Consider the following 25,088-nt stretch of genomic DNA (forward strand, 5'->3'; position numbering starts at 1 on the left):
AAAAAAAAAAAAAAAAAAAAAAAAAAAAAAGTAGTGGTTTCTGGGAGCTAGAGGGAAGGGGAAATGGAGTGGTTGCTTAAGTGGTATAGACGTTCAGTTTTGAGAGATGAAAAGAGTTCTGGAGGATGGTTGCACAAGAATGTGAATGTACAGAACACTACTGAACTGTACACCGAGAAATAGCTAAGATGGTAAATTTTGTGTTATCTGTGTTTCACCACATTTAAATTAAAAAATATATATACTGTATCAGTAAAGAACAATTAGTCAAATGAAGATAGTTCTTCTAGATTTGAAAATGCAAAATCCAAAGCATCGTCTTAGAAGTTTCTGGGCCTTAAATATGTTTTCCTTGGATAACGGGATCATCATTGACACTATTGAATGAAAAACAGCCTCTCCACTGGCTACCATTGTGATTCACATTTGGTTCTGCCTTTTTCCAAATGATGGCAAACTCAGTTATCATTTCACTCATTCTTAATTAAATGCTAAGATAAACATTCCTTGAGTGCCAACTATGAGTCAAGGATGGTGTTGGGGGGAGTTACAAAAGCGTGCAATTCAATTCTGGGAAAGCAATCATAGATTTAGGAAATCTGACAATGAACTCAGTCAGTCATAGCATAGTTTCAGAGTTAAGACCATAGACTCTTGAGCCTGACTACCTAGGTTTTAGTTCTGACTCTGCCACTTGCTAGCTATGGTCTTTTTGCCTTATGTCTCAGTTTCTACATCCTAACATAGGGATGCTAATAGCAATTATTCATAAAGTACTATGAGAATTAAATGACTTAGTATTTGTGAAGTTGTTAGAGTGTTATTTGACATATAATAAGTACTACTTAAGTACATATTCACTAAACAAATCCACATTTACTGCACACCTAACTACATAGAAAACACCTTGCTAGAAGCTGTGAACTTTGCTCAAACTGTGCCCTAGAACCTATTATTTAACATGGCAATAGGAGATTCCTAGTTGTTTGGCTATTTCAAGAAAGTGTTCAAGTCCTTGAAAATATCCTCTCCATCTGTGATGACTGAGAACAGATTGTTTAATGAAGAGAAAATAAGATGACTGCTAAGTTTCCTCATCCTGGGCTCACAGTGTGGTTACTCCTCCTGCCCTAGGAGCTTCAAACGGCACAGAAGGAAGCAGGGTGTGAGCCTGTTGTCATGGTGTGCACACTATGATTATTTTCAGAGAGAAATGCACCCTTAAACTCAAGTGTTATTCCTAGGTTTAAGAAAGAACAAAAAAGCAAAATCAAATCCAAAGTTTTAAAAGTAGCTGCTCTATCAAACCAGAGTCATGGGTAGAATTATAATGATGCTCTCTGAGTAGAAACCTGAGCTGCATTACAAATGTGAAATCTTTTATGAGGACCAGATGGAAACACTAAATGCCTAGAGAATTTGAGAACATGTTAAAAGTGAAAATCCCAATCCAAACACAATAACTATGTCTGATGTATGCTACTGCAAAACCAGAAAATATTTAGGACGTCAAGTCCTTACAAGATTGTCTTTCACTGAAAAATAAACAACTCTTAAGGGTTCCCAACTGATGAAAACTTGGCTAAGGAAAATCTAGCATGGAAGTTCAAAAAGCATCACTTGGACCTGTGTAAAAAGTGATAAGATATAATTCTTGATATTTTTAATTATTATGATACAAAAAAAAAGAAATCTTGGTACCCAAAAGCTGTCTAGGTAACGTTTATATAGATAAGGCAGCGAATGTTTATTTGGATAAATATACAGATTCTCTCCCCTCTTACCTTTTACTGTTATAAGGTAATATATTTTACAATAAAGAAAAAACTAAAATTTATTTAGAAAAAAGAATTTGTCATTAGATTTGGCACAAAGAATGTCATAACCTCAGTAAAAACACTTTTAGTGGAGTTGTGAGGAGAAAACTTGGTTAGAAGTTTCCAGAAGAGGAGTGGAGGAGAGGAAACCAGGACAGCAGTACAATTATTTGGAAGAGTTTTTCTTATAAGGGAGAAATAAAATAGGGTAATAGATAGAGGGATGTCTCGGGTAAAACAGGGCTTTTTAAAGGGAAATAGCATGTTTGTAAATGCAAATGGATAAGAACCATTTAATAGAATGGAAAACTTATGACACAGGAGACAGCAGGGACAGTGCAAGGGCAAAGCCCTTGAGGGTGAGTAGTGATAAACTGCAGTGCACAGTGAGGGGTGGCTTTAATCAGGCTCACAGATAATTCATCTATAGAAATGGAAACAAAGCAGAAAACGTGGGCAGAAAACAAGCAGGTGGTTGACATTGTGAGTGAGTGAGTGAATGAATGAATGAATGAACGAACGAATGATTTGCGAATACAATGACATGCCTGGACATTCAGCCCATCGTCTATGTGCCATGCCTGGAACATAGCCTTTCATCCTCCAAAATACTCCAATTTTGTCTCTTCTCTGTAATGTGCCAAATTCTGTAAGTAGAAATTAATTCTTCTAGTTTCATGGTTTATTCTCCCAAAATGGAACCACACATTAAACCCCATGAGTCCATTATGTCTAAGTGCAAATGAATTTAACAGGTCTTCACTGAGAGGAAGATTTTAATAAGGGGAATTGAGTCTGGTAATCCTGAATGTTTTCCCACAGGAGCTGGAAGTTGAATGTTACAAAAGGGATGGGGTGGGTTGTGCAATGATATACCTCTGTATCTATGGACCTTGTCAATATATAAAATGTGTTACTTCAAATTAAAACTCATGGAATAAATCTTGGTTTATTTCTTTCTAGTTTATTTACCTGGTATCAATTAATTGACCTTCCTGAGTCTCAACTTTCTCATCTATAAAAGGAGATGAAGACTAAACAATATAAGAAGTATATGATGTAATTGTTCTGTCATTGCCTAATTTTTTTCCATTTATTTATTTTATTGCATTTTAGGTTTTGGGGTACATGTGAAGAACATGCAAGATTGTTGCATAGGTACACACGTGGCAGTGTGATTTGCTGCCTTCCTCCCCATCACCTACATCTGGCATCTCTCCCCTTGCTATCTCTCCCCAGCTCCCCACCCCACACTGTCCCTCCCCTATTTCCCCCCAACTGAACCCAGTGTGTAGTGCTCCCCTCCCTGTGTCCATGTGTTCTCATTGTTCAACATCCACCTTTGAGTGAGAACATGTGGTGTTTGATCTTCTGCTCTTCTGTCAGTTTGCTGAGAATGATGGTTTCCAGGTTCATCCATGTCCCTACAAAGGAACCAAAGTCATCATTTTTGATGGCTGCATAATATTCCATGGTGTATATGTGCCACATTTTCCCTGTCCAGTCTATCATCGATGGGCATTTGGGTTGGTTCCAGGTCTTTGCTATTGTAAACAGTGCTGCAATGAACATTCGTGTGCACGTGTTCTTATAGTAGAACAATTTATAATCCTTTGGATGTATACCCAGTAATGGGATTGCTGGGTCAAATGGAATTTCTATTTCTAGGTCCTTGAGGAATCACCACACTGTCTTCCACAATGGTTGAACTAATTTACACTCCCACCAACAGTGCAAAAGTGTTCTTATCTCTCCACATCCTCTCCAGTATCTGTTGTCTCCAGATTTTTTAATGATCGCCATTCTAACTGGCGTGAGATGGTATCTCAATGTAGTTTTGATTTGCATTTCTCTGATGACCAGTGATGATGAGCATTTTTTCGTATGTTTGTTGGCCTCATATATGTCTTCTTTTGTAAAGTATCTGTTCATATCCTTTGCCCACTTTTGAATGGGCTTGTTTTTTTCTTGTATATCTGTTTTAGTTCTTTGTAAATTCTGGATATCAGCCCTTTGTCAGATGGGTAAACTGCAAAAAATTTTTCCCATTCTGTTGGTTGCCGATTCACTCTAATGACGGTTTCTTTTGCTGTGCAGAAGCTGTGGAGTTTGATTAGGTCCCATTTGTCTATCATTGCCTAATTTTTATGTGAAACAATTAAAATGCTAATTTGTTTCCCCCTGTCTTAGAAGATATTTCCTACATGCTCACATCAGCAGACTACTTAGCCTGTTGCTAGTATACCAGATTCTCAAGTGTAGCTCACTAGTGATTAATTGCTCAGTAAGTCACAATAACCGGGGCAGAGTCAAGTCCCACAGCCATTTTGAAAAAGAAGTAAAACCATTGTTCTTCAAACCTGTAGTTTCATAATTAGATTGTTTCCGCCTGGTAGCAGTGGAAGAGTCTTGTTTTCTTTGTTAGTTTGGAATTTTGGGGTTTTGTGTTTTTTTTTGTTCTGTCACCCAGGCTGGAGAGCAGTGGTGCAATCTTGACTCACTGCAACACCCACCTCCTGAGTTCAAGCAATTCTCCTGCCTCAGTCTCCTGAGAAGCTGAGATTACAGGAGCCTACCACCACACCTGGCTAATTTTTGCATTTTAGTAGAGATGGGGTTTCACCATGTTGGTCAGGCTGGTCTTGGACTCCTGACCTGAAATGATCCACCTGCCTTGGCCTCCCAAAGTGCTGAGATTACAGGCGTGAGCCACCATGCCTGGTCCTGTATTTTATACTTTTCTATATATTTTTCTTTCAAAGTCTCACTCTGTTGCCCAAGCTAGAGTGCAATGATGCAGTCAGGGCTCACTGAAGCTTGGAATTGCTGGGCTCAAGGATCTTCCCACCTCAGCCTCCAGAGTAACTTGAATGACAAGCATGTGCCACTATGCCTGGCTAATTTATTTGTTTAAAAAATTTTTGTAGAGACAGGAGTGTCACTGTATTATTCCATTCTCACACTGCTGTGAGGAAATACCCGAGACTGGATAATTTACAAAGGAAAGAGATTTAATTGACTCACAGTTCCGTATGGCTGAGGAGACCTGAGGAAACGTACAATCATGGCAGAAGAGGAAGCAAATATGTTCTTCTTCACATGATGGCAGGATGGAGAAGTGCAGAGCAAAGCAGGGAAAATCCCCTTACAAAATAATCAGATCTGATGGGAATTCACTCACTATCATGAGAACACCATGGAAGAACCTCCCCCATGATTCAATTACCTCCCACCAGGTCCATCCCATGACATATGAAGATTATGGAAACTATAATTCAAGATGAGATTTGGGTAGAGACACAGGCAAATCATATCACTCACCACATTGCCCCGGCTTGTCTCAAACTTCTGGCCTCATGCAATCTTTTTCCCTCAGCTCCCAAGTGGTTGGGATTACAGGTGCAAACCACTATGCCTGGTTATACTCATATGCTTTTAACACTGTATCTATGCAAAATAAATCATTTCACATGCTAAATGACTATATACTCTCCTTGCCCAGATTACAGCTCCTTGATGGTATGGTGCATCATTCTTGCATTATCCACCAATAAATATCTGTTGGTTGTAATCAATAAAAAATAAAAATGCAAGCCACCCATCAGAGTGAACTCACTAAGCAATGTCCATCTGGTGTTTATCCATTGAAAGAGGACTAACATACACAAATGCAGCAATGCTGTAAGAAACCCAAAACAATTATGTTAGCTTTCAGATTACTAAGTACTTGACAAGAACATTTTTAGGGTTCACATAAAACACAAAATTCATTAATGCATTCTAAAGCTGAGACACATTTTTGAAAATCTGATATGCATAAAACTTTTTTTAGAAACCTTTTTTTTTCCTTCTGAATGCTTCTTCCATGTTATTTTGCAGAAAAGCACAGCACTCTATGAACACTGGTATTGAATATTCATACCATAATACCTAAGGTAAGGGTGGTAGAGCAGGTAATTATTAATCCCACTTGACAGAAAAGCTACCAGCAGCAAATGAATGCATATGTGCTCCATGGGCATTTGGGATTCAGCTGGCATTAAAACTCAAATCTCTTGAATCCCAAGCAAGCACTATATTCATGAAGATAGATCCTTCATATTAGGCTCTGCAAAGCTTTATTCAGATGAAGCAGTTGCTTAATTTAATCTACAATTTCCAGATAGGTTACTAAAACTCTTATTTGTATTAATTTAGACAGAGCCAGGAACTTGGCATGATACTCGTGAAACCCAAAAGTAGTTTACTTTATTTTCACTGTTACTAAGCTTTGAGTTGATTTGAATAGCCATTTTTCAATGACAATTCATTTAAATAGAACCCCTGGTCTTAAAGATATAACCTTTTCCTGCCTTTAAGTAGCCAAGGGACATGCTAGCCAGATCAAAGATGATGTGAGAAGGAAGCCTTTTTCAAAGGAAAAGTAATAACCTTTATTTTTGTTTTCATCCTTAAATATTCTTGGAAATGACCAAGAAATAAAGAGCAATTTGATTTAAATGTTGTAAAGTTGTCTGAATAAAGGTTAAATGCAACTTTCACTTCACTATATATTGGTTATACGAGCTCATTATTATCTTTCTGCAGGAAGCATAAAAGTGATATAAAGATCCATGGGGTAGATGAGATCTTAAGATATCACTAGTCTATCTCCTGTCTCCAGTATCTCACTTACCTGGTCCCATACGGCGGAAACTCCTCCCTCTTTTATAAAAGAAGTCTGGAGCAAAGTGTATGGTATTTGATAATATTTATTAATGGGATGCTATTTACATACACCCAAATACACCTGCGGCATTTAAGTCAAGCACATTGATTTTTATATGTTAACTATAGAGTACCATTACTTTCTGCCCAGTAATCTTTATCTTTCTTTTCCCATGCTTCTCAATCATATTAATTTATATTTGCAAATATTATGTAACCATATAATATCATATAAGTAGAGAAATGTGTTATTGTTTTATCTCTAATTTACAGATGAAGAAGTTGATGCTCCCAAAAGTTAAATATTTTCTCCATTCAGTAAATAAATAAATAACCAGTTTGTAAGTGGTGGCGCCAGGATACATGTCTAGATTCTGTCAATCTAAATCCCTGGGCGCTTTTCCACTGCCTCTCATGAATAAACTTTCTTATATAAACAAGTCACTAGGAGGTTATATCCTACTAAGGAAAACAACTTCAGAGACATTCTGGCACTTTGAAAAGCCCAATAAATTTTTTTTACATTAACTTAAAAAAACAGTGCTTCATTGGTATCTATTAATAGTTTAACTAATGGAGAAAGTAACAAATTCAAGAAAGTAAGTGAAATTTTAAAGAAAAAAAGATTATTCTATAGTCAAAATCTGCAATTGGAAATGGTCTCTGTGATGAATGAGAGTGATTACATGTCATAACACATAAAGACTTATTTTTTATTTTATTGTGGTAAGGACAATTAATATGGGCTTTATGATAGTCATATCCTATGAAATTAAATAGTATCTAAGTGGTCCACAAGAATGGATTTAAGATGCACCGCATTTGCTCAGTGAAAACTGATTTAATTAAATCATGTTATAAAGATCTTTAAGTAGTTTCCAGTATAATACACATTACATAAATTTTACACAAAATCATAAGCTCTCAATATATTAGTGAACTAAGGACTGCTTATTACCTGCCATTAGCCAGAGGTTATACTACACATCATACACACATTACTTCATTTAATCTTCATAAAGGACTAATACAAGTATAATTTAATTTTTCTAATTTTTCTAGTTTTTCTAAACTAGTGTCTGGTAAAAGGTGCAGTTAGAAACCAAATGCTGTGCTTTTTGCATCATATCACCTGGCCTCCTAAAGTCTCCATGTCATTTTGGTAAACAAGCATGTGAAAGACACTGTTTTATGGATGAACTCATACCTGGCTAAGCAGGTTGACAGGTAAAGACAAAAGCCAGGGTTAATCCCATGAAATTGAAATTTGCATACAAATTTCAACAGCAAAATTTCAGGAGGAAGTCTTGAGCAGTTAGGACCCCAGCGAGAAAGACTAGGATCCCATAGTTTATTTGTCCTGTCTTCTCTGACCTGTCTTCAGGCCTAAACAGTCCTGATGGTGAGGTAAATATTTCCAGTATAAACTGCTGAGGAAATTACAGCACAAATAAGCAACAGAAGCATGATAGGATCCTCTACGCTGCAACAAATAGTCTCAGCTTATTAATTTTGTAAAGGACGAGAAAGGATGGAAAGGAGACATTTTGCGATAAATAAGTTTAACAAGACTGGAATTCTTCCAAGGCATTTGTTCACTGAATCCTATATTGGCTTTTAATATGCGGATCCTGAAATAGACAAGGCATCTTCTTATGTTTTGTTTTGTCTTTCTGCTTTCAAGCGTATTGGTACAAGTGGGTGGAATGACTTCAAAGTGGTTCTCTTCCTATCTCTTTCACACAGTGGAAGATGATAAATGGTTTTTAAAAATGTATTGGTGAGAGCAAAACAAGACTATGAAGTTTCTTATTGGAAATATAAGCTATGCATACAGGGTCTTCTGATAATTCGTGCATTTTGGTATAATTTAGCTTCGTTCATTAGAATGTGATTATTACATGACAGCAAATAAATAGTATTTTGTTTCTTTAGTATACTGAATTGTCACATTGTGGATATTATAAATGTATTTCTTAACTAGCTGATATGCACTCTGACTCTCAAATTGGCACAGTCCATACACAGATGCTCTTCAAAAAAATGAAAAGCTAGTTCCTGCTTTTCCAACCAACCCTGACAATAATGTGCATGTATGTGTATGTTTAGAGATTTAGTCAGATAATTAAACAGTAACATCTATTATACAACTTATGCTTGAAGCACTGTTCTAAGTACTTTAATAATCTCAAGAACTAGGTAACTCACAGTCTAGGTAGATATATTTAAATTAAATTAACATTTGAAAATATTTGGACATAAAACTCTTTTCTCCATTTTTCCAATAAAAGAATTGAGGTCAAGGACAGTTAAATTAGGTCTAGGATTGATCCAAAGTTTCAATAGCAAATCAAAGTAAAATAACGATATTCAACCTAGCTTTCTTGACTCCAGATAAAGTCACATAAAACAAAGATTCACCATAAAAAATAAATTCAAGATAACATTATACAATGATAGAACCCCATGTTTTGTAGTATACTACATTAAGACATTATACAGTGTTTCATTCTTAGAGATATATGTTTTTTTAAAAAATAGCATCCTTTCTTGAGGAAGAAGAATTTGAATGCTATAGACATCACTTCTTAGAAGCCATTTTAAGTGATGAAAACCAATAATTTGTTAGCAAGAAAAATCATACTTTGTTACAGATGCCTTTAACCTTCAACTAGAACTGTTTTAATAGTTTTCTTTTTTTAAATGGTGCTACAAATGTGTTCAAAACTTGTCAGTCTGTTAGCACACTGTTAAGAATTAAAATATTTGCAAAGTTTATTGACACATGACTTGTATAAACAATCCTATTTCACCAAAGAGATAAGGATAGCAAATAAAGACATTAAAAGGTGTTCGGTATTACTAGCCATAAGGAAAACACAAATTAAAATCACAGTAAGTTACCACTACTTACCTATTCGAATGACTAAAATTTTAAAAAACTGACAATACAGAATGCTCTCTCAGATACAGAATAATAAAACTCTCATATATAGCTAGTAAGACTATAAAGTGGCACATCCATGATGGAAAACAGTTTGGCAGTGTTTTATAAAGTAAAGCATATACTTTAGGCCAGGCATGGTGGCTCATGCCTGTAGTCACACCACTTTGGGATGTTGAGGTGGGCAGACAACTTGAGCCCAGGAGATCTAGGCCAGTCTGTGCAACATGGTGAAAACCCATCTCTACAAAAAATACAAAAATGAGCCAGGTGTGCTGGTGTATGCCTGTAGTCCCAGCTACTTAGGAGGCTGAGGCACAAAACTTGTTTGAACCCATGATGCAGAAGTTGCCGTGAGCCAAGATCATGCCATGACACTCCAGCCCAGATGACAGAGCAAGGCTGTCTCAAAAAAACAAAAGACAGATTATAAAAAAAAAATATATATATATATGCTTCATCATACAACCCATCAATGTCATTCTAAGATATTTACCCAAGAAAGATTAGAATATATGTTTACCCAGACAACTATATATGAATGTATATAACATCTTCATTCATAATAGCCAAAAGACTGCAAATCCAAATTTCTATCCAGTTGGTGAATAGATAAACAAATTGTAGTATACCCAATACAAAGGAATACCACTTAATAATAAAAGGGAATAAACTACTGATAAATGCAAAAACATGGATGAATTCTAATAACATCATGCTAATGACATGGAAACTATTTCATATTTTTAAATAAATAAGTTTTCTTTTGATCCCAAAACTACTGCCCTCCATATAAATGTGCTCTCTTCAACATTAAGAAAACATATATATGATTTTATACACAGAAAGAGACAGAGATAAATAAGAGAAACCACTAACAATTAGTATATCTAGGTAAAAGGTGTTCATTGTACTATTCTTCCAACTTTGAAATTTTAAATTTTCACTACCAGTGATGTCTCATGGACCCACAGTTGCTTACATCCTCCTCATTTATCCTGCTGCCATTCCTGGACATGTTAGATGAAGATAATTTTGATATTATAAATTACCTGAAAATGTCTGTGACTTTATCAAGCACAACTAAACACTGTTTTCTCTCTCTATTCATTTAACTCTTAAACTGGCAGTTTTCAAGTATTTGGAGATTATGGAATTTGTGTGAAAATCCTCCAAACTTCTCTAAGCATATGATCATCCATGTTGCTTTGTTCTGACCCAGAACCAGGAAACAGATCATCACTACTCTCTTTTTCAAGGAATTCCCAAATTTCCTAGAACACTCATTTTCCAGAAGATACAGTTTGAAAGAAGCACTCTTTGAAGTCACATTATCCTCCACCCCCTTCATTCCAATCTGCATAGTTTTCAATAAACCTGAGTTGTAAGAGGTGTAGTTAGGAAGAGGAGGACAAGCCTGGGTCTGTCAGGGGAACACATCTCACAGGCATTCTCTTTCACAAACGTCTTGAGAAGCAGTCATCGTCATTCTCCCTAAGTTCCAGCAAGAAGTAACTTGAGAAGTTGAGTTGCTTTTCATTTCAACCTAAAGTATACATAGTGGTATTCTAACATATTTATGTCAAACAAAATACTACCAGTGACAGAGGTCCCCAACCTCCTAGTTCAGTGAAAAAAAATGAGACAAAACCAAGTGAACAGTTTCTCTCCCAGTGATGTCTTTTCTAGAGTTACAAGGGTTATTAATTTGCAATTTCCTCACTCTGCAAGTTGTAGACTTCTTCCTTCCAAGTTCCCTGGGGAAATCCTATAAAAAGCTCAAATTGCTGTTGCTGCTGCTAGAGTTAATATTGTAAATGTTGCATCAGTAAAAAAATAGAGATAATTAAGCATCCTAATGTATGCTATGTAAACATTTTGAAGACAAAATAACAAATAGATTCCTCCATACAGCACTTCTCCTCACGAGAAAGATATGTAGAGCTTTCCTGAGTTGAAGCACCAACCGTGCTACTTGATGCATGAAGAATAACCAAATAAATAATTGTACAGTGCTACAGACAAATATTTACTTTACAGCACTACAGGCTAGGTAGTATGATTTGTACATGGTGACTTAATTAAATAGGCTACCATGTAAAGCGCTTAGGCTCTAGTGAGATATTATAATTAAACCTGTATCTGCAATATCTTAGAATACAATATAGAAAGCAAATCAGAGTAGCTGTACTGACAAAAATGGAGCACAGCTACTGGGAGATCAATGGAGGAGGATGCTTGTAGAGTAAGTATCAACAAAGCTTCCTTTCTGCTTCCTTCATATCAAGCTAAAGGAAAAGTGCTCAAAGAATAAAGAGCAGGAAACAGAAACCATATTCATTCGTTATTTTATGCAACAAGTATTTGTTAAATGACTGCCTTTCTTGTAGGCTCTCAGGATACAGAAAACAAGATGGAATCTCTGCCCTCATGCAATTTAGCAGGATGGCAGACAATAAAAGGATAAAACAATATAATAAATAAGCATGTCTATAATGTATTTTCAAGTAATAATAAGTACCAAAGAGACAAGGAGGTAGAAGGTGAAAGGGTACTATTTAGATAGGGGGGCCAGCAAAGTGATATCTGCAGGCAGTAGAATCCTGAATGGACATAAGAGGAAACCATGTGAACATCCAGATACTTTTCTTCCAGGTAGAAGAAAAGCAAGCAAAGGCCCAGAAGTGTATACAGGCTTAGTTTGTTGAAGAACAGAAAGAAGGCTCACAGGACTGGAGAACAGGAGATTAGGTTGGAAGCAGTCTGGGGCCAGATAATATAGGGCCTGAAAACCATGGCAAGCATTTGAGATTCTTTTCTAAGAATCACTTAAATGCTTCTGGCATAATGTTGCAAGTGCATTGACAGTGATGTTAGAGAAGGAAGCACTATAAACATCCAAGGAGAAAAACTGAGAGATAAAAAAAAAAACAGAAAGAAATAGAAAAAGAAAGCAAGTGGGATTTAGCAAAATGGGCTTAGCCTTTAGCAGTAAGGCAGCTGGCAAGCTTGCTGGGCCACCTTCCGGCATGTGTCCTGGGGGTTGTCACCATTACTTTACAAAGCCCTTTTTTACAGTAAGTATTTAAAAATCCAATATATTGAAGACTTTAGGACACTAAAAGGTGAGGAAAACACTATTTATAGATGTACTGATAAAATGCTTGCTCTGATTAAAGCAACAGACTCAGGCTATGAGGCACAGATTTCTACTGGCATTTGATCCAGACTGTGGACTAAGATAATGCCTACTATTTAAAAATAAAAACCCACTAGGAGTCTGCACTTAAAGCAAAATACAAAGAACCTCTAGTAAATTAGGACTGAGCTAATAGAGTTTTCCCCATATGTGCCCATCCTCCTATGCACCTTTGCTGATTGTTTGATGCATGCGGGGTATTGTACCAGCTAGTACTATGTACAGCATCATGGTGTAAGTGATAAATGCAAGAGACACCAGGTTCACACGCTTTCCTTTCAGTTTCCAGAAACCATAATTTGTTAAGTCATAAAGCATGTCATATGCCTGGTTTTCAATGTTATGGGATATACAAAATAAGTAGAAGTCACTATATCTCAAATGCACATTGTCCCTTTTCCCTTTGCCTTTAAACTCCTCATCCTCTAATCCATTCTCCACCTGACCTGCAAAGTACCTTTCCAAAATAAAAATGATACATGGCAATCCCTTTCTCATAACCTGTCGTGGCTCCCCACTGAGGATGGATGGGCTAAAGGCCAAGTCTTGTTCATGATATTGGAAGCCCTAGCAAATGGCTCCAATCTACTGGCATAGTCTTATTTCCTAGCTTTCCCACCTTGCATTCTTAGGCTGAAACCCCAGTGAACTATATGTACTTTCACTCGTGCTCAGAGTCAAATCTCAACTCAGCTGTTTATTTTCTGTGTAAACTTGAACAAATTACTTGTGCTGTCTGACCTTTATTCCTTTTCCTATAAAATGAAAATAATAGTATATAATTCATGGAGTTTTTATGTGATTAAATGAGTAAATACATTTAGAACTAATATCCATCACATTATATAAGTGCTCAATATATTAGAGCTATTATTGTTATTATTTGTTAACAGGATTTCCTAATTATTACTCCTTTAGCCAAAAGAATACCTTTCCTGCCCATTCTTCTCCTAGAAAACTCCTATTCATTTGTCACAACTTCACAAAAATGTCATCTTTTCTCTAAACTTCCCTTAACATATTGACTCACTCTCTAGTGGTAGTTATTTCTTCTGTGCTCTCATGACAAGTTGAACAACACACTTCAGTAGTATTATTCCCATACCATGGATTAATTATTAATTCACAAGTTTGTCTTCCAGCTAGTATAGGAGTTCTTTGAAGACAAGGACTCTTTCTCATTTTGTGTCTCCTAAGTCCAGAGCCGAGCCTGGTGCATAGTCGGCTCTTAACAAATGTTTTGTTCAAACAAATGTTCAATCAATAAATATGTAAAGACAGACATCTGTCAAAAAAATTTTCAATATTACCAAGAAAGAATTTGAGGAAATTGATCAATAATGCTAGCACAGATTCAGTAGATTTAGCTAACAAACTAGGGCTGAATTGTATAATACAGCAAGCATGTCTACAGTTCTGAGAAAGGTCAATCATGTACCATATTCACGGTTTTTTTTTCCTATTCTTCTCCACTTAATCCCGTGTTGTCTTGCCAAGTATAAGTCCCTTTAGAGTACTAACTATGGCTTTTAAAACTTTTGTATTCAAATATCATATACACAAGTAAAGACTTCATGAAGCTTTGTTAAAATGAGAAAAGATATCCAAGATATAGATAGGTAAAACGAAATGAGGAAAACAAATACACGTCTCTTTTGTCCTACAAACTTCTAATTAGAAAAATATTGTTTCCTGTGTGCAAGCACGGACAGACAGTTAGAAGATGGTGTTCACCAGTATAAGAAGAGAGGTCCAGAAAAGAGCAGCAATGCAACGAGGCAGTGTGTGTGTGGGGTGGGGGGGATAGGGCGGGGGGGTGCTGTGGGCCCAGGAAATATTCAAGACCATTGCCGTAGCTTTCTTCAAAGAGCATCATGTTGCTAATGATGAAAGAGAACTGATGATGAGGTTGAGACATCAACAAAGAAGGGAAGGTTATAAAAGCTGGACACTGTGACAAGTATCAGGCAAGCATAGACAGGCCATACAGACCAGGTAGGATAACACTGAGCTTCAGAAGTTGTCACCCCTAATGTGGGGTTGTGGATAAACACTATGCTTACCTGAGAACTCTGGCAGTAATTTTCCAATTCACTAATGCTGAAGGTTCCATCGACTTTGCAACTTATTACATGCTTCATATCTATATATTTTCATATCATCTAGCAAAGAGTATGGTATCCACTTTTGGGTTTCAGAATTCAAAGAAAAATTTGGAAATTTGAGATGGTGGTTCAGATTCAAAATGATGATTAATGGAATATAAACACCTAGAAGAAGCTAAAGCAATTTGGAACACTTTTGATATCTGCCACAGGTAATATTGAAAGGATCGTGAATTTGGAGTATACTTATACTCCAAATGAAACTTAAATGAGATAACATATGCAGACATTCTAGTAAAAAAAAAAAAAAAAAAACCTTAAAATATAGTAGGTGTTGGAATACATGTGGGTTGAATCAGGTTTTTTTTCTCTTCATGCTCACAGCAGTGCTCAATTACATATGTTGAGTGAATGAAAAAGAAAACTCTGGCACCAGTTAATAATGATCTACAGATTCAAGCAAACTCTTATGCATTTTTTTATTAATAATATCCATTGAGTGGAAAACAGATTATATATAACACATAAATAATATAGATTAATCATGACAAGTAACTTTTCAGTACCTGGACTATAAAGTAGTAAAACTGTGTACTAAGTGAGGTTTTAGAATTATTTTCTTTAGAGTCTTAAAAGTAGGACAGATTTCCATATGTTAAAGATGGAGTGATTGTGGTCCTGCCCAAGGGTAAAAGGAAGCAATGAGATAATTATCCAAATTCCTTCCAGATTTAGGATTTTGTAAATACTCTGATTAGTGATAACACATTGAATACCTACATTTCTTCAGATATTTTTAAACAATCCCAGAGTCAGAATTTCATAAATATTTCTTAAATCTTCTGCCATTAGTCTACTGTTCATAACTTGGGTTTTCAAAGCCAGAACTTCACATTCATATGACTAAAATATGAAATCTACAAATAAAAACTGTTCAGTGGGTTTGCATATAAACTGCATCCTCTGCATTGTTTAGCTTCATCATGAAAATTACTTTAATTTCAACGCTGGAATCAAAACAATCCAATCTTCTTAAAAGAAGCCTACTGTCTACTGTAAAGTAATAACATGTTTTTAGAGACTTCTAAGTGCATATCTTGGAATTTCTAACTTAAGTGCATGCTTTGGAAAATGCCAATAGTTGATCGTGAAAAACTGGTTACATTTCACTATGACAAAGAAGCAAAAATAAAGTATTTATGCTCTTATTTCCTCACGTAACCATTTCATCTAATGTAAAAAAGCACATAAAATTTTTTGGAGACTCAAGAAAGAAAAGTTTATTGCACTCACAAGTCTTAGAGACAGCAGATATGGCAGCCCATAAAGAACCACATATACTCATTGGAGAGACCTTAGGGTGCTCAAGAGACAAAAATGTGAAGCAAGGGGAAAGCATTAAGCATTAGGCCAGAGCCTTTATTGGGGTTCCCCTGGAAAAGGCAAAATTCTTAAGATTTGAAAAAAATCATGAAAATACGTAAGATATATGTCTATTTTCCAGAAAGAGATTTTCATTGCATGTTTTATGAAAATAAATTTGGAAAATGTTAAGCATATATTCAGATAAAACAATACAAATAAATATAAATAAAGACTTAATCATGAGCTGAAAACAAACTGTGATATAGTTTTACTGAGAAACATCAGAAGGGGAATGTGTGAGTTGGAATAAAGGGTGAAAATGAATCATAGTCATAACTAAAGTTATTTTATAAGTTTAATGATTAATGGATTATTTTAATCTATATTAGAGAGCATTATATCAAAGTCCTATGTTTTCTTTTTTGGCAATTGTAAAATTTTGTTTTAACTCAATTAAGAAAATCATCTTATTAGCATAGGTAACCTCAGATATCATTTAATTGTTCCTTTTACAACTTGCTGCAAGAAAATTTGTATAATGCATGAGTAAAACTAGTCCTTTAATTATTTTAAAATTTGGGTTTTTTGGAAAAGTAAAAAACTCCAATATTTATAGCTCTGTGTTCCTAGCAAATCAAAAATCTATTATAAGAAAAAGAAAGGTCACACTATTGTATTCAGAACCAAAACTCTGTATTAAGAAAAATATTACATAGGGTTTAGGAAGACTTATTATTATCTAAAAAATATCCTTTTGGCCGGGCGCGGTGGCTCAAGCCTGTAATCCCAGCACTTTGGGAGGCCGAGGCGGGTGGATCACGAGGTCAGGAGATCGAGACCATCCCGGTCAACATGGTGAAACCCCGTCTCTACTAAAAATACAAAAAAAATTAGCTGGGCATGGTGGCGCGTGCCTGTAATCCCAGCTACTCAGGAGGCTGAGGCAGGAGAATTGCCTGAGCCCAGGAGGCGGAGGTTGCGGTGAGCCGAGATCGCGCCATTGCACTCCAGCCTGGGTAACAAGAGTGAAACTCCGTCTCAAAAAAAAAATAAATAAATAAATAAAAATAAAAAATATCCTTTTGATCAAACTAGTGATTTAATATTTACTCAAGTAAGAAAACATATGCATCTATTAATCATATATAGCCTACATATATTATTTTCCTAACAAAGAGTATGTTTATATATATATATATATATCTTCCCTATTCAGTTATACTACTTAGCAAACTATATGAAAATACACACATGTTAGGGGTGGGATAAAGCACAAAAGAGAGGACTTCTTCAAATCAGTACATCTTTATCCGTAAACCTTCCCTTTCTACAAATGTTACCACCATTGGTAGGCTATGAAAGACTAACCACATGTATTCTGCAAATACGAGATTACAATTAACATGATTTAATACATCGAGAAGATTAACAAAGAAATTCTGCAATAAAGCCATTATATGAACAGTCCATTGTCAGAAAGCAAGAATAAGCACATCATATGTGCCAGGCAAAGTATGTGTTGGCTAAGCATGTCGTATCCATCAAAGGCAAGCTATATCTTTCTAGGCATAACTTTAATTTGCCAATGCACTATGCAGTAGATTAAGCAGGCAAACATTTTAGACAAGTAGAAAATAACTCAAGTGAATATTAATTTTTAAAAATCAGATCGCCACAGTTTATAATGTTGATTGGCAGTCCAGCATGTAGTCACAAAATCACTGTATTAGAATTGCCTTTAAGATGTACAGGCTCCCATTATTGCTACGGTCCCCGCTAGATAAAACTAAGGTACAGCTACCTAATTTTTAAAGGTACCTTAATCTGAAAGAAAACATATTCTCCAAAAAATCTGAAGTGGCCTGTCTTTTATAATAAAAGTGATTTAATTTTGTTTTGTTTTTTCCTTATATTTCATCATTATACTGTTTAAGGAAGTTACCCTACTATATTTATATACCTTGTAAACATATGTATTAAAGGTGGCAGGCTCAGTGCAAGTTTTACAGAGCATTCTTAAATTTATTTGCTGGGCACTACAAAAATATCTATAAATGTTAAGGTACTTTTTTTCTTTTTTTAAAGAAAAGAGGCTCTTAGAAATAACAGCATTTTGGAATCATAAAGTAACCATGCAATTTCAAAAGTAGGAACTTAGTTTTCCCTTTCCTTAAGTAGTGTAAAGATCAGTCAAAAATTATCAAAATCTCACTGGTTTATGCACTATAAACATGGTGGCACAATAAATTAAGTTTGACTTCATACATTATCTTAAAAATAAATTAGAACTAAGAATAAAAGACTTATTCATGTCCCAAAATTATTTTGTTTAAATCACCAACAATCACAAAACAAAAAAGTCACCTACGACCTCAACAGAGATGAAAGAAAAAACTGACTTTAAAAATTCATTTATTACTCTACTTACCTAGAATTAGCTATGTATTCTGATAAGCAGCAATTTTAAAGACTCTGCAGTTAAAAGCATATTTTATGTGGAAATAGCTAGTAGCACAATGACAATTTAGCACACAGTACATTTATGTATTCTTCAGCTGACCTGGTCTCTATTTATGTCACACTTGTGGTATGTATTAGGAACAAAACTAAAATGTTCCATTTTCTACATTGCTAGATCACTAGTGCTAATGAAAGAATCTGAAAAGCACTGTAGATACCTCCAAGTCTCGTCTTACCATGTATGAGCCACAGTGAAGCGCCGACGCTGCCGAATGCTTTTATTCACCAGCAACTTTCTGAAAAAGCATGGTGAGTTCCTTGGTGAACTGCGTGGAGAAATTTTAGGAGATGTAGGTCTGTTTCCTGGTAATCTCGGAATCTCAAGTTCTAAATGCATTTGCTCCTTGAAAGTCTTTATGCAAACCTCAGGTTCAGAAGCAGTAAGTTCCTTTGAAGAATCTTTTGCTGTCATGTCTTGTAAGGAGTGCTAGCTTTCACCATCCAAAACAAAAATCTCAAACATAGCAGAGACACTGCTGCAGGTTAGAAGACTGATAAGTCTGCAAACTATTTCTAGTTTAATTTACGAAGCTGTGACTCCAATGTATGAGCTTCTCAGAGCAAGAGCAGCATACTCGAAGAATGGCAAGTCAGGCTGTCACAAGGAGCTTTATCAGGCTGGCTTTGCCTCTGAAAATGCGCCAAAGTGCTTCCAATGTCAGTAGCCTCCTTGTGGATGAGGTTTGTCTGCAAGCTACACACTGACACTCACTGAATTCATTCAGCTGAATATATCAACTCATGAAATATTCATAAGGGCTTCTGATAAATCCTTTACATGTTTTTTTTCTAAAAAAACTTATCAAACAAGCTGCATTCACTAATGGATAGTAAGTAAAACCTAGTCACTTGTTTTGTGTGCACAAAGAGCCGACCTAGAAACCGTCCAGCATGTGTAATGTTTAAAGTCTTCATTCAGAATTATCTTGCTCTGTAATGCACACAACAGTAACTCCACCTACCAAATGCTATTGGCCCAGGATTATTTAAACAACTGCACTCTGTTTCCCCCTTAACAACACCCTTCATCGCTTTAGACTTCCACAAAATTTGTGAGGCTGTCTTTATCACAGTAAAAACTGATTAAATACGGGATTGTCAAAAAAAAAGCTAGCTAAAATAGCCTCTGAATTCCATTTTTGAAAGAAAGAGCTGATTTGCTGAAGTTCTTTTTTTTTTTTTTTTGCCCCTCCCTTCTCTAGAAGATCCAAAACGGCATCAATATAAAAAATGTCAGCGAACAGGAAAACATTGGATTTGGTTCATGCCCCCAAGGAATTTAATGCCCAATCTTTATTCCAATAAACATTACCTTCATTTTTCTGTTTAAGCTCATTGTTCATGGGTTGCCAACAGCAGCTACTCTGTATTAGACGCACAGCCACTTTGACAGCAAAGCTCACCAAAACTGGAATGAAGGTAACAACCAGGAAGAATGAATACTCTCAGTTAAAGCGCAGAGTCCAAAGTCAAGCACTATGCATGTGTTTGTGTGTGTGCAGGTATGTGTACAAGATATTGTATACTTGTGTGTGGGCATATACATTTGAGAGTGTGTGTGCTCTTTGTTCACAGAAATGCAAGTGAGACCTATGGGCAGGGGAGTCCAAAAAATGCCTCAAGTCCAAAAGTAGATCACTGTAACCTGATATTCAGATACATGTTAGAATACAGCTTCTATACTTTAAAAGGCACATGTGGAAGTAGAAAGAATATAGTGGTGCTTGAAGTTTCTGGATGTTATGAAAAGTCTATACCAGCAATGATTGCCACAAGGGCCAGCCTGATCTCAAATAAATTTGACAAAGCAGAACTAGGGCTCATCAGCAAGAATGACACACAAAAAATGATTCTCTGTAAGATTTAAGTGAAAAAGGGAGATGTTTCATTCTCCCACTAAGATGTGAAGTCTTCTACCCTTATAAAATCATTTGGGCTGGGTGCAGTGGCTCATGCTTGTAATCCCAACACTTTGGGAGGCCGAGGCAGGCAGATCAGCTGAGGGCAGGAGTTTGAGACCAGTCTTGCCAACATGTGAAGCCCCCTCTCTCCTAAAAAAAATACAAAAATTAGCCGGGTGTGGTGGCACATACCTGTAATCCCAGCTACTCAGGAGGCTGAGACATGAGAATCGTTTGAACCTAGCAGGCGAAGGTTGCAGTGAGCCAAGATCATGCTGCAGCACTCCAGCCTTGGTGACAGAGTGAGTCTCTGTCTCAAAAATTAAAATATTCATCTGTGTCAGATATTCTGTTTAAAATGTGCTAAATATCTAAAGGACTAAATACGAGCAGACCAACTCCTACGTGTAGGAACAAGTAAGACCCATGCCAGCCCTTGGGAAAGGGGTTCAAACATTATAGGAAGAGTTTAAAGTACTGATTCATAGGTACTACTCTGGAAAGCACAACAACATTTTAATAATTAACTAAAATATATTATGAATAAAAGCACAGTCATGGAATCTTAGAACTTGCACTGAATCCTGGTAATCACCTTGTTCAGCTCCTCATTTGAAAGACAAGGTAGCAGAGCCAGAGAATTTAAGCAACTTTCCTAAAGTCACATTAGCAAATAATGTTAGAGCTAAAACTAAAACTCAGGTTTTTTGATGCCCAGTTGAATGTTCTTTGATTCAATTACAAAGTGGTAATTTTGTTCAGGTAGGCTCTAATGTATTTTTTAATATTTAAAGATATTTTAACTGCCCTATTTGAGAAGACAGATTATTAGACAGGAGAAAATATGGCTATGCTACCCATTATTTGCTGAATTATGAAAACAAAGCTGGGACTTTCCTCCAGCAATAATATGACTTAAAATTGGGAGATGAAAATATGTGATTTTGCCATTATTCAGAGTGATGTATTAGCAAAAAATAAAATAGCAATTTGAAGTTACAAAAGATATTTCTCATATTTACTTTTCAAAACTGCCAAAATATAGTAAGCATTTTAGAAATTTCTTCCTAAAAATATTACAGCAAATCTCACAATCCAGATTTAGCTTTATGTGAACAAGAGTTTAGATAAGAAAATGTTGACATAAACCTACCTAAAGCAGTACAATAATGCATTTATAATTACTTTCCAATTCTTATTGCCAATATATGTGACATCATGTGGTATTCCACGTCACTCTTTTCAATTTACTTACTATGACAGGCAAGGTCCCAATTAAAGAAATTTTGAGAACCATCCTAAGATGTGAAGTTCACAAAAACATGTAAAGTCTGTTACCTCTACCTACTCTAGAAAGAATATTAGGAATACCAAAGAGAGTCAATTGAAATATAAAACTTAAAAGATAATCAGACTGTTTGAAAGTCTGAATTACTTATTTCTGAAAAAAAATGTTTAAGGCAAATGCATAAAAGTTTGTTTTTAGAGTCAAACTGCTAAAAAATAAAAAAGTGAGATGCTTTGCCAAATATTGAAATCAAAGATGAGTCTACAAGATAGGAGATAGGCGATGCTATCTAAGAAAAAGTAAACATAAGCACAGTAAAAAGTCCCATGCTATATTTCAGCAAAGAATACTATTTGAGAGAGACAACCAGGAGAACAAAAGAAAAAGCAAATAGAGTCTATGTGATAGAATCTATGTGCCCTGTCAAGTGCCTAGGAAGGAACTAATGGATAAAATGAAAACCTTTCTGTTCATGTATAATCCTTAGCCTTGGCATCTCAAAAGGAGAAATGGGTAATTCTCAATTAATTTATCAATGTACAGACACCTGAGAATTATTCGAGAATTCAAATTAAAGGTATGTCTCAGTTTTATTTATTTTTATAACTCAATTACATTTTATTTTATTTTATTTTTCAGACAGAGTCTTGCTGTGTCACCCCCGCTGGAGTGCAGTGACACCTCAAGGCTCACTGCAACCTCTCCCTCTGGGTTCAAGTGATTCTCCTACCTCAGTAGGAGATTACAGGTGCCTGCCACCATGCCTGGCTAATTTTTTGTATTCTTAGTAGAGGTAGGGTTTCGCTACATAGGCGAGGCTGGTTTTGAACTCCTGGCCTCAAGTAATTCACCTGCCTTGGCCTCCCAAAATGCTGAGATTACAGATGTCAGCCACTATGCCCAGCCTGTCTCAGTTTTAAATAATGAAATTTCTAGTATTCATATCCTGTCAATGCAATAAGAATCAATAATTTATCATAATAAAATACCATTGAAGGATTTGAATAGTTATATGGTCAATAGCAATTAAATAATACATTACTTATGATCACAAATATTGTAAAAAAAATTGAAAACATTTTGATTTTTATTGAATTGAAAAGAAAGGTCAATTAATTCCAGCCAAAAATATTATAAATTTATAGTGACACTATAATAACTTTGTTTTAAAATGCTTTTAAAATTCAACATCCTTGTAATACAACTATTTTGGATGAAAATAATTACATTCTTTTTAAATTCAATATCCTTTAAACTTTAAAAGTTGACCTGGAATAAATTTTCTAATGAGTGACTACTTTTCAACTATTATAAAATGAAAGTATTTCAACTATTATAAAATGCACAGAACTGCAGTTTGCATACAATAATATTATACCAAGCACAACATTGAACCCAAAATAACATGGTTCCCACTTTCTACAAATACAAAGATGGATATTTGAGAAGATAATTAATTCAGAAGCTTTTTTAAAAAAGACAATTAATTCAGAAGCTTTTTTAAAAAAGATAATTCAAAAACTTTAAAAAAAAACTTTAAAAGAATAACAGATTCAAGACTATCAGTATTAATGAAGTTGAATTATTGTTGATCATGTCTTTATTTATTTCGCTAGCTAGTTTCCTTTTTCTAAAACAACACACAACTATTAGACTTTATTCAAATAAAGCTATACAAGATCCCTTCCTTCAGTCAAAGACAAGGGAACACCACTGAACAACCATGCCTCTTCCAACAGTGTATGCTGTTATACAACAATATATAATAGTAAGTATACTGTTATATATAACTACAGCACCCCAAATTGCAACTTCTCCCAGTTTTTCTATTTTGTTTTTAAAAAGGAAGCTAGAGAATTATTCTAACATGATTGACAAGAAAATAGTATTCGATGGAATGAAAATGGTCTTCTAGGTATCTTAGAAAATTAGCAACTTTTTGATGTAACTCAACATTTTTTGCATACCTATTGTGTGCCATATATGGCAGTAAGCATTTCTAATATATTATTTTATTTGATCCTCATAAATATTTCAGACAAATACTGTTGAAATTCCCTGTTTGAAATATAAAATCCTTTAGGGTTGGGCTGAGTCTTATTCAGCACTGTATTTCTGGAATTTGGGATACAGTGTGGCACAGAGTAGACAGTCAATAAGTATTTGTAGATGGAATGTATATTATTTTACCCATTTTCAAATAAGAATATCAAGACACAAAATTACATAACTTTTAAAGAGTTGATCCAATACTCAAAACCAAGCTTTCCACTCTAACTATAGTGTCCATTTTATTACACTGCACCCATGCTACCCAACCTTTTTATAACAGAGGATACCTTATGGGACAGAAGAGGGAATTCATGTTTTCAGGGTGGTCCAGTCATATTGCTAGAAGTTCATCTTCACATTTACTTAGCATCCTTGAGTCTAAAGTTATTTAGCATGATATCTTTATAAGATGATGTGAATACCTCACTTTTATGCATATGATGCTATTTAATTATTCACCTTTAGTAAAATGGTGCTTCAGAAAGATTAGCTTTAGCCTGTACCACCTGATAATGTCACCTGAATCCTAGGTGAGAGGCTTGTATCCTAGATGCCTGAGCATGGATTCATGTTTCTTAGAGATGGTCCCATTCAAAAAAGAATTGTCCATGCAAAGCCCTCCAGTAACACCTCATCACCTAGAGTAAAAGCAAAGTCTACACAATGGCCTTGAGGTCCCTACATGAGTTTTCCCCAAACACAACTGCGGTACCTCTCTTATTTCATCTTCAACTCTCCCCCTGGTCCTTCTTTAGCCACACTGGCTTCCTTTCTGTTCACTGAAAATGTTCAAGTTTCCTTTTTCCCAGTATATCTGCATGGTTTGTTCCTTCATCTCCTTTAGCATTTGCCCAAATATCACCTGCTTGATGAAGTCCCTTATAATCACCCTATTTAAAATTATCAACCTCCCCTATTCTGCTTCATTTTTTTCCCATGGTACTTGTCAGCATATAATACTAACAGCTTGTTTATCACAGTTCATATTACTTAATAACTTCATTATTATCTGTTTGCTCCCCCTAGAATTTAAGTTTCATGAGGAACAGGACTTTGTTTGTTCAATCCTATAATCCCAACTCCCAAAATACTATTTGCTACATAGTAGGTATTTAAACAAATATTCATTGAATGAATAAATAGCTGATCTTGGTACAGAATAAGACAAAGGAAGGGGCATCAAACAAAAT

General features: G+C 35.4%; 1 protein-coding gene across 2 annotated transcripts in view; it reads right to left on the reverse strand.

The window, feature by feature from the left end:
• The window catches only part of PDE4B (phosphodiesterase 4B), a 446,198-nt gene that overhangs the window by 341,773 nt on the left and 79,337 nt on the right, over window positions 1–25,088 (reverse strand). The window contains exon 1 of one of the 2 annotated variants that reach the window (XM_017518640.2): window positions 18,834–19,586. The exons of the other annotated variant lie outside the window; for it this stretch is intronic. Coding sequence (XP_017374129.1) covers window positions 18,834–19,069 — 236 coding nt within the window. The 5' untranslated portion in view covers window positions 19,070–19,586. Of the gene's footprint in view, window positions 1–18,833; window positions 19,587–25,088 lie in introns of those variants that run through there. 2 annotated transcript variants of the gene reach the window in all.

The sequence above is a fragment of the Cebus imitator genome, unplaced genomic scaffold (assembly GCF_001604975.1).
Source record: "Cebus imitator isolate Cc_AM_T3 unplaced genomic scaffold, Cebus_imitator-1.0 Scaffold693, whole genome shotgun sequence".
NCBI classification, from domain to species: Eukaryota; Metazoa; Chordata; class Mammalia; order Primates; family Cebidae; genus Cebus; species Cebus imitator.